A 12153-nucleotide genomic window follows, 5' to 3' on the forward strand; every position below is an offset into this window, starting at 1 on the left:
AAACTCTGGATATCTGACAGCCAGACCTGAATACCAGAATGGTTACTTAACCAAATCACATAAACAGTTTGGAAAAGAAACCTGACCACATTTGCCCTCTCCTGGTGCTCCACTCTTATTACATAACGAGGACGCAGAGGTTGGCAGGATTCCACACAAACGCTGCATTCAAAGCACTCTGGAAGTGTAAAACTGTAAGAAGCAATTCCAATGCATGATCTGATGATTTAAATGTATGTTGGGTCAATGAAGCCCCTTTATGCTTAAATTGCAGAAAGCGAAGATGGCGGTGAAGTCGTGAGATGTTTTAACCGCTCAAAACAATGGAGGATAACACCAACAGTCTATGTGTTCATTGAAGGCAAAGACAAGTCACACAAATCATTAATAAATCACGGGGATAATGATGAAGTCCATTTTGGTGTCAATTATGAGAAATGAGTGATTTCACAAGTTTATTCAACATTTTGAGTTATGTTGCATGACCCATGGTTCGTTTTCATCAAGGTGAACGCTACATTTCCATCTTCAAACCATTCCTCCGCATATTTACATTACAACATCAAACATGTAACCTCTATTTCAGGTAAGCTGTGTAATAAAAAAAATTAAATCACATGATGGTGAATTGTCAGGGTTTGGCAGACGATATTATCACAGGTAGCAACAAACTCAAAAGGGGGGAGTGAGTTAATTATAAGCTACACATTTTATATGATGTTGAGGGGGAAATCCTATCAGTAAATCACACAAAGCATGTCATGGAACATGCTGAAAGTGTAGAAATACTTTTAATATGCATCATGCGTACATGATTCAGATGTCCTCCAATCAAGCTGGTTATTCAAAATCAGTTTGGCTGTGAAAGATCGATATAGTATCACAAGTGCTCAAAGGCAGCACGGACGGGCCCAACAGTTCAAATGACCATTTATTTTGTGGGGCTCGATCAAATTCCCTCCACGGAGGTCAATGCGAAAGAGATTTTCGTCCTTTGAGCATACGCCGCAGGATGAGCTCGATGCCACTGCGAGACGAGATGCGCTTCATCCAGCCGTGCGTGTGTTTGCGCTTTATGTTTTTCGGTTGGTACTCGTTGCCACGTTTGCGACCCCGCAATGGCACCGTCAACCATGCACGAGTTGCAACTGCTGGACTCAGAATGCTGGACAGGAAACAAGACATGGTTAGGCTCGGGTTTAAAATTTAAATTAAAGAGCAATATTGAAGGACTTTTATGGAGAGGAGATGGAATATGTGGGTAAGAGAGTGGATAGAAATACATTTTCAATTGCCGATATCGGACACATGCGCAAGTTCCCTTAGAGCAGAATAATGTTTTGAACATTTATCTTCGTTATCACCGCCACTGAAGGTGGACGGAGGTTATGATTCCACCCCTGGTTTTTTTTTGTCTGTGAACAGGATATCTCAAAAAGTTGTGGATGGATTCAGACAAAATTTGGTGGAGAGGTGGGTGTGTGAATGAGGATGACATGACATTTTGGTTCAGGTTCAGCTGCAGATCCAGCCTTTCAGTGGGTCATAAAATGTAAACTGTTCAGAGGTATGTGCTCCACTGAGTGCCGTTCTTGTTTAACCATGTGAACATGATTGATCCACCATGTTATAGACATGTTACGTATCAAGTAATGAACTATTTTAGCTTCACATGTATGAGTCACTTTCACCTTAAACAGTCAGTTTAATGCACCAATGATTTACAATGACCAACACTCCCATTCTACCCTACCGCACATTATGAGCTGGAATCGACTCAGTGCACCCTGACAATCCGCCTACTTTAACCTAACCCTAAGGCCAAATAAAATAAAATAAAAAATACCAGCTGATCGTCCTCACCTGCTTCCTCTAAAAAAAAATTATTTGTTATTTTGTCAAACATTCTGAAAAAAATTAATTCACACCCATGTCTGAAGGAGGCGCTGCAGTGAAGCAGTTGCATCGCTTAAAAAGTAGCCCCGTAGGGGAATGATGGTTACTTCCCCAACAGACTAAACAATCAAGTCTAAACTAAACAATACATCCATCCATCGGGACCATATTCTGTGCAGAGCGTTGGTGCTGCCTAAGCAGTCTCCTTAGCTATTGGGTATTCCTGGATGGGTCACCACTCCGACACAGGATACCAGCAAGCTGGCACTCATTTTGCCGACCTCGGAAGGATGACAGGCAGAGTCAACCCCACCTGGTATTGATTCAACAGCCAAGGGGGGTTTGAACTCAGGATCCAAGGATCCCAAGCCCACCACCCTAACCATTAAGCCAGCACCAGGCATACAAACTAAACAATCACACAACGAACTAGAAACAAACGAAACACGGTGGGTTAAAAAGGTTCTTCTTCTTCTGTTTTTTTTTTACCGACGGATGGAAGTAAGGACGTACGGTATATTGAGGTGGTTTGCTCCATTTAAGAATCCATATCTTCGTGTATGACTCTTGCAGCATTCTTTGAATCTATCATTTTCCTCATGTCGATACTGAGTTTTTGTAGCTTCTACCAAGTTGGACCAGGGAGTGCTGGTGAGTCCACATCCCACGTATGTAAATGTATGTATTAAATGTATGTATTTACTGTAGATCTGGAGAGAAAGATGGCATCGCCAACTGTTGCGTTTTGAGAAGAATCACGGACCATGGGAGTACAACAACACACTTTATTCCATCTCTGCCATATCTCTCTACTCCTCTTCTTCTTCACCCAATGCCATCTTGCATTGTGAAATGCCCTCATGTGTTGAAAGTGAAATTAGCATTTTAGTCGTAAGTATACGACCAGGATACAACACCAATCATTCTAATATGCACAAAATGTTTTTTTTTGTATTTTGCCGTACATTTATTATATATTTGTTTAGAAATGTGGATTGTATGTTTAATGGTCTTGGTGAGTGTGTGTCAGGTACATTATAGACATCATATTTGTTTGGGGGTAGAAAACTGACACGTCTGGTACATGACCATGTCATTTTGGGGGGAGGGGAGGGGGAGGTTAAAAAACTGGTGCATCAGGTGCATGATTTGTCGGGTACCAAAAGCCGGCAGCCATTTTGAAAAAATAATAATAATAATAATAATAAAATAAAAAGGGCCTCCTTCCTTTTAAAATAGATCAGGACGATCAATTCGGTTTTTTAAAATATTTTTCTTATTTGGCCTATCCACCTACTTTTATATATTTTTTATTTGGCCTATCCACCTACATTAACTTTATATTTATCCACCTACTGATACTACTTTAACTTTATATTTATCTACCTACTTTAACATAACCCTGACAATCCACCAACTTTAACATAACCCTGACAATCCACCGACTTTAACATAACCCTGACAATCTACCGACTTTAATATAACCCTGACAATGCACCGACTTTAACATAATGCTGACAATCCACCTACTTTAACATAACCCTGACAATCTACCGACTAACATAACCCTGACAATCCACCGACTTTAACATAACCCTGACAATCCACCGACTTTAACATAACCCTGACAATCTACCGACTTTAACATAACCCTGACAATGCACCGACTTTAACATAATGCTGACAATCCACCTACTTTAACATAACCCTGACAATCTACCGACTTTAACATAACCCTGACAATCCACCTACTTTAACATAACCCTGACAATCCACCTACTTTAACATAACCCTGACAATCCACCTACTTTAACATAACCCTGACAATCCACCTCCTTTAACATAACCCTGACAATCCACCAACTTTAACATAACCCTGACAATCTACCTACTTTAACATAACCCTGACAATCCACCGACTTTAACATAACCCTGACAATCTACCGACTTTAATATAACCCTGACAATGCACCGACTTTAACATAATGCTGACAATCCACCTACTTTAACATAACCCTGACAATCTACCGACTTTAACATAACCCTGACAATCCACCGACTTTAACATAACCCTGACAATCCACCGACTTTAACATAACCCTGACAATCTACCGACTTTAACATAACCCTGACAATCCACCTACTTTAACATAATGCTGACAATCCACCTACTTTAACATAACCCTGACAATCCACCGACTTTAACATAACCCTGACAATCCACCGACTTTAACATAACCCTGACAATCTACCGACTTTAACATAACCCTGACAATGCACCGACTTTAACATAATGCTGACAATCCACCTACTTTAACATAACCCTGACAATCTACCGACTTTAACATAACCCTGACAATCCACCTACTTTAACATAACCCTGACAATCCACCTACTTTAACATAACCCTGACAATCCACCTACTTTAACATAACCCTGACAATCCACCTCCTTTAACATAACCCTGACAATCCACCAACTTTAACATAACCCTGACAATCTACCTACTTTAACATAACCCTGACAATCCACCGACTTTAACATAACCCTGACAATCTACCGACTTTAATATAACCCTGACAATGCACCGACTTTAACATAATGCTGACAATCCACCTACTTTAACATAACCCTGACAATCTACCGACTTTAACATAACCCTGACAATCCACCGACTTTAACATAACCCTGACAATCCACCGACTTTAACATAACCCTGACAATCTACCGACTTTAACATAACCCTGACAATGCACCGACTTTAACATAATGCTGACAATCCACCTACTTTAACATAACCCTGACAATCTACCGACTTTAACATAACCCTGACAATCCACCTACTTTAACATAACCCTGACAATCCACCTACTTTAACATAACCCTGACAATCCACCTCCTTTAACATAACCCTGACAATCCACCAACTTTAACATAACCCTGACAATCTACCTACTTTAACATAACCCTGACAATCCACCTACTTTAACATAACCCTGACAATCCACCAACTTTAACATAACCCTGACAATCCACCTACTTTAACATAACCCTGACAATCCACCTACTTTAACATAACCCTGACAATCCACCTACTTTAACATAACCCTGACAATCTACCTACTTTAACATAATCCTGACAATCCACCTACCTTAACATAACCCTGACAATCCACCTCCTTTAACATAACCCTGACAATCCACCAACTTTAACATAACCCTGACAATCCACCTACCTTAACATAACCCTGACAATCCACCTACTTTAACATAACCCTGACAATCCACCTCCTTTAACATAACCCTGACAATCCACCAACTTTAACATAACCCTGACAATCCACCAACTTTAACATAACCCTGACAATCTACTTACTTTAACATAACCCTGACAATCTACCTACTTTAACATAACCCTGACAATCTACCTACTTTAACATAATCCTGACAATCCACCTACTTTAACATAACCCTGACAATCTACCTACCTTAACATAACCCTGACAATCCACCTACTTTAACATAACCCTGACAATCCACCTACTTTAACATAACCCTGACAATCCACCTACTTTAACGTAACCCTGACAATCCACCTCCTTTAACATAACCCTGACAATCCACCTACTTTAACATAACCCTGACAATCCACCTACTTTAACATAACCCTGACAATCCACCTCCTTTAACATAACCCTGACAATCCACCGACTTTAACATAACCCTGACAATCTACCGACTTTAACATAACCCTGACAATCCACCTACTGTAACATAACCCTGACAATCCACCAACTTTAACATAACCCTGACAATCCACCTACTTCAACATAACCCTGACAATCCACCTACTTTAACATAACCCTGACAATCCACCTACTTTAACATAACCCTGACAATCTACCTACTTTAACATAATCCTGACAATCCACCTACCTTAACATAACCCTGACAATCCACCTCCTTTAACATAACCCTGACAATCCACCAACTTTAACATAACCCTGACAATCCACCTACCTTAACATAACCCTGACAATCCACCTACTTTAACATAACCCTGACAATCCACCTCCTTTAACATAACCCTGACAATCCACCAACTTTAACATAACCCTGACAATCTACTTACTTTAACATAACCCTGACAATCTACCTACTTTAACATAATCCTGACAATCCACCTACTTTAACATAACCCTGACAATCTACCTACCTTAACATAACCCTGACAATCCACCTACTTTAACATAACCCTGACAATCCACCTACTTTAACATAACCCTGACAATCCACCTACTTTAACATAACCCTGACAATCCACCTCCTTTAACATAACCCTGACAATCCACCTACTTTAACATAACCCTGACAATCCACCTACTTTAACATAACCCTGACAATCCACCTACTTTAACATAACCCTGACAATCCACCTCCTTTAACATAACCCTGACAATCCACCTACTTTAACATAACCCTGACAATTCACCAACTTTAACATAGCCCTGACAATCCACCTACTTTAACATAACCGTGACAATCCACCTACTTTAACATAACCCTGACAATCCACCTACTTTAACATAACCCTGACAATCCACCTACTTTAACATAACCGTGACAATCTACCTACCTTAACATAACCCTGACAATCCACCTACTTTAACATAACCCTGACAATCCGCCTACTTTAACATAACCCTGACAATCCACCTACTTTAACATAACCCTGACAATCCACCTACTTTAACATAACCCTGACAATCCACCTACTTTAACATAACCCTGACAATCCACCTACCTTAACATAACCCTGACAATCCACCTACTTTAACATAACCCTGACAATCCACCTACTTTAACATAACCCTGACAATCCACCTACTTTAACATAACCCTGACAATCCACCTACTTTAACATAACCCTGACAATCTACCGACCTTAACATAACCCTGACAATCCACCTACTTTAACATAACCGTGACAATCCACCTACTTCAACATAACCCTGACAATCTACCTACCTTAACATAACCCTGACAATCCACCTACTTTAACATAACCCTGACAATCCACCTACTTTAACATAACCGTGACAATCCACCTACTTTAACATAACCCTGACAATCCACCTACTTTAACATAACCCTGACAATCTACCTACCTTAACATAACCCTGACAATCCACCTACTTTAACATAACCTTGACAATCCACCTACTTTAACATAACCTTGACAATCCACCTACTTTAACATAACCCTGACAATCCACCTACCTTAACATAACCCTGACAATCTACCTGCTTTAACATAACCTTGACAATCCACCTACTTTAACATAACCTTGACAATCCACCTACTTTAACATAACCCTGACAATCCACCTACCTTAACATAACCCTGACAATCTACCTACTTTAGCATAACCTTGACAATCCACCTACTTTAACATAACCCTGACAATCCACCTACTTTAACATAACCCTGACAATCCACCTACTTTAACATAACCTTGACAATCCACCTACTTTAACATAACCCTGACAATCCACCTACTTTAACATAACCCTGACAATCCACCTACTTTAACATAACCTTGACAATCCACCTACTTTAACATAACCCTGACAATCCACCTACTTTAACATAACCCTGACAATCTACCTACCTTAACATAACCCTGACAATCCACCTACTTTAACATAACCGTGACAATCCACCTACTTTAACATAACCCTGACAATCCACCTACTTTAACATAACCTTGACAATCCACCTACTTTAACATAACCCTGACAATCCACCTACCTTAACATAACCCTGACAATCCACCTACCTTAACATAACCCTGACAATCCACCTACTTTAACATAACCTTGACAATCCACCTACTTTAACATAACCCTGACAATCCACCTACTTTAACATAACCCTGACAATCCACCTACCTTAACATAACCCTGACAATCCACCTACCTTAACATAACCCTGACAATCTACCTGCTTTAACATAACCTTGACAATCCACCTACTTTAACATAACCTTGAGAATCCACCTACTTTAACATAACCCTGGCAATCCACCTACTTTAACATAACCCTATCAATCCACCTACTTTAACATAACCCTGACAATCCACCTACTTTAACATAACCTTGACAATCCACCTACTTTAACATAACCCTGACAATCCACCTACTTTAACATAACCCTGACAATCCACCTACTTTAACATAACCCTGACAATCCACCTACTTTAACATAACCTTGACAATCCACCTACTTTAACATAACCCTGACAATCTACCTACTTTAACATAACCTTGACAATCCACCTACTTTAACATAACCTTGACAATCCACCTACTTTAACATAACCCTGACAATCCACCTACTTTAACATAACCTTGACAATCCACCTACTTTAACATAACCCTGACAATCTACCTACTTTAACATAACCTTGACAATCCACCTACTTTAACATAACCCTGACAATCCACCTACCTTAACATAACCTTGACAATCCACCTACTTTAACATAACCCTGACAATCCACCTACCTTAACATAACCCTGACAATCTACCTACTTTAACATAACCTTGACAATCCACCTACTTTAACATAACCCTGACAATCCACCTACTTTAACATAACCCTGACAATCTACCTACTTTAACATAACCCTGACAATCCACCTACTTTAACATAACCCTGACAATCCACCTACTTTAACATAACCCTGACAATCCACCTACTTTAACATAACCTTGACAATCTACCTACTTTAACATAACCCTGACAATCTACCTACTTTAACATAACCCTGACAATCCACCTACTTTAACATAACCTTGACAATCCACCTACTTTAACATAACCCTGACAATCTACCTACCTTAACATAACCCTGACAATCTACCTACTTTAACATAACCTTGACAATCCACCTACTTTAACATAACCCTGACAATCCACCTACTTTAACATAACCCTGACAATCTACCTACTTTAACATAACCCTGACAATCCACCTACTTTAACATAACCCTGACAATCCACCTACTTTAACATAACCCTGACAATCCACCTACTTTAACATAACCTTGACAATCTACCTACTTTAACATAACCCTGACAATCCACCTACTTTAACATAACCTTGACAATCCACCTACTTTAACATAACCTTGACAATCCACCTACTTTAACATAACCCTGACAATCCACCTACCTTAACATAACCTTGACAATCCACCTACTTTAACATAACCCTGACAATCCACCTACTTTAACATAACCCTGACAATCCACAATTTTTTTTATGAAACTCTCACCCAAAAGTCTGACGTAAGACTATTGAAAGTGTCCAGTCCCCACCAACCTTGACCTTTATGCTCCTTTTGGGCGGGTCTGCAGACAAGCAGGTACATCACCTGGTTGTCGATCTGAAGAAGCTCAGCAAGCCTGCCGCCATGACTGGCCTCTCTTGCCGATGCTGCAGAACGCACTGTACTTGTGTACTGTATCAACAGAGATAAGTAACGTTTCTCATAGAGACAATGACCTATGATAATAATTATTATTACATGTGAACATATTCAACCATAAAATTTTTATCTTTCATTTACGTTTAGTTGGAGAAGGAAGATCGATGTGGAATGAAAATGATATTATGAAGAGGACCAGCAAAACTCGCAATGACTCCGATATACACCTCAAATAATATTGCAGTCGATATCCATTAAAATAATGTGCAGTCATGCTATAAGGACTTACATGTGAAGGCAGAGCAGTCTGGGGTGTGTTCTCCAAAATTCCGAATAAAAATATTGTCATTTAGAGCATTTATTTGCAGAAAATGACAACTGGTCAAAATAACAACAAAGATTCAGTGTTTTTAGACCTCAAATAATACAAACAAAACAAGTTCATATTCATTTTTAAACAACACAATACTAATGTATTAACTCAGGAAGAGTTCAGAAATCAATATTTTGTGGAATAACCCTGATTTTCAATCACAGGTTTCATGCGTCTTGGCATGCTCTCCACCAGTCTTTCACATTGCTGTTGGGTGACTTTATGTCACTCCTGGCACAAAAATTCAAGCAGCTCGGCTTTGTTTGATGGCTTGTGACCATCCATCTTCCTCTTGATCACATTCCAGAGGTTTTCAATGGGGTTCAGGTCTGGAGATTGGGCTGGGCATGACAGGATCTTGATCTGATGGTCCTCCATCCACACCTTGATTGACCTGGCTGTGTGGCATGGAGCATTGTCCTACTGGAAAAACCAATCCTCAGAGTTGGGGAACATTGTCAGAGCAGAAGGAAGCAAGTGTTCTTCCAGGACAACCTTGTACGTGGCTTGATTCATGAGTCCTTCACAAAGACAAATCTGCCTGATTCCAGCCTTGCTGAAGCACCCCCAGATCATCACCGATCCTCCACCAAATTTCACAGTGGGTGCGAGACACTGTGGCTTGTAGTACTCTCCAGGTCTCCGTCTAACCATTAGATGACCAGGTGTTGGGCAAAGCTGAAAATTGGACTCATCAGAGAAGATGACCTAACTCCAGTCTTCTACGGTCCAATCCTTATGGTCTTTTGCAAACCTCCGCCTGGCTCTTCTTTGCTTCTCATTGATGAAGGGATTTTTTCTAGCTTTGCACAACTTCAGCCCTGCACCTAGGAGCCTGTTTCGAACCGTCCTCGCCGTGCACTTCACCACAGCTGCCGTTTTCCATTCTTTTTGTAGGTCACTTGATGTCATCCTACGGTTGTTGAGTGACATTCGAATGAGTTGGCGGTCATCCCGGTCAGTGGAAAGTCGTTTTCGCCTTCTGCCAGTCTGTAGCTTTGTTGTCCCCAATGTCTGCTGCTTGACCTTGTTCTTATGAACCGCCATCTTTGAAATTTTAAGGATGGAAGCAACGTGACGCTCACTGTATCCCTCTGCCATAAAAGCCAGAATTGAACCCTTCTTTTCCTCACTCAAAACTTTTCTTTTCAACTCTTTTGGCATGTTCAATAGTTATTTTTTGATTCCAATTACTTTTGAGGTACTACTAGCACTCTTTTTGCCATCCAGCTGGTCCTATTCCAAGAGGATAGTGATGACCACAGTAGTTGTTTTTATACATTTCCTTATTAAATAAGATTCGGTTCAGGTGATCACCTCATCAGTACCTCACGAAGTAGAATGAGGTGTGCCTGTGTGGGAATTCAACAGACACTGGAATGGAATGGCTGCCATACATGTGGAGATGCTGATTTTAAAAATCTTTGGAGTTGTCTCTTATTTTTTTCCAGAGCTGTGTGTATATATATATATATATATATATATATATATATATATATATATATATATATATATATATATATACACACACACAGTACACCCTTGTGACATATACTCATATTATTAAAACGTTCATTTCATACTTTGTCACTCTACTTTTAATCCGAATTCTTCAAGATGGACAAACATTGCAAACCCCTCCAAAATGCACAACGGGGTCTATATATAAGCTTGGTAGGGAGCTGCGCCTTCTGACTCTCCATGTATTTATATTTCTTTCCCTCTTCCTCCTACCCTGCAACCGCTGATAACACAATAAATTTTTATTTGTGGAATGACATCATTTCCATGGAGACCCCCATGTTGTTAAGCGGTGCCGAGCACTCCGTCCCATTGGAGAGTTTGATGGACACACACACATGAATCGACACAAAATTTTCGCCATCTGAGCCACTACTCAAGTACAATGTTTTATTGTTAATTATGACGTCGTAGGTCACGTGGTGTGGCAACCTTGTTGGAAAAAAACCCCAAAAACTTTGCATCTGCATCTCTGAAGCCACAGGAAGGAAAAAATTGAAACTTGTTACATGACATGACAAGTACTCCTCATGGGAAATACGTCTGATTTTTATGACGTCATAGGTGCCTTTATTATGACGTCATAATTGCATATGTAAAATGGTACACCTGAGTAGTATGAAAAATTTTGAGGGGTATCTATGGATAAAATGGTCCACAGAAAAAATTTGATGGCATCATCGGTCATGTCATTCGGCAGCTGTAGTTTATTAGCAGCATCTTGCGTAGCGAACGCTGCTCTAAGAACGCTCGGCGTTGTTGTTGTTGTTGTTGTTCTTCTTCTTCTTCTTCTTCTTCTTCTATATTCATGCAAAAATGGGGTAAATTTCCTCATACCAGTGTTTTGAACAACACATGAGGTTGTTC

General features: G+C 39.9%; 2 protein-coding genes across 2 annotated transcripts in view; one reads left to right on the top strand and one right to left on the bottom strand.

The window, feature by feature from the left end:
- Positions 1–492: 492 nt before the first annotated feature.
- MRPL34 (mitochondrial ribosomal protein L34) lies at positions 493–9463 on the bottom strand. The gene is made up of 2 exons (XM_085878924.1): positions 9339–9463; positions 493–1165 (listed from the first exon to the last, which is right to left on the bottom strand). Exons 1-2 carry the CDS (start codon positions 9377–9379, stop codon positions 970–972), a joined length of 237 nt encoding a protein of 78 aa, XP_085735050.1. The 5' UTR covers positions 9380–9463; the 3' UTR covers positions 493–969.
- ANKLE1 (ankyrin repeat and LEM domain containing 1) overlaps positions 2449–12153 on the top strand; it is a 69874-nt gene continuing 60169 nt past the window's right edge. The window contains exon 1 of the mRNA XM_085878922.1: positions 2449–2787. The gene's annotated coding sequence lies outside the window, so the exon portion shown is untranslated. The remainder of the gene's footprint in view (positions 2788–12153) is intronic.

This window comes from Eptatretus burgeri, chromosome 4 (assembly GCF_056783735.1).
Source record: "Eptatretus burgeri isolate ZD-2024b chromosome 4, Ebu_testis_v1, whole genome shotgun sequence".
In the NCBI taxonomy this organism is placed as follows: Eukaryota; Metazoa; Chordata; class Myxini; order Myxiniformes; family Myxinidae; genus Eptatretus; species Eptatretus burgeri.

Bases quoted from the DNA above. Each gene is read 5' to 3' on its own strand.
- MRPL34 (XM_085878924.1), bottom strand. From the start codon at position 9,379: ATGGCGGCAGGCTTGCTGAGCTTCTTCAGATCGACAACCAG. The intron at 1,166-9,338 runs GTGATGTACCTG...TTTCCTGTCCAG, and splicing joins TTCTTCAGATCGACAACCAG to CATTCTGAGTCCAGCAGTTG.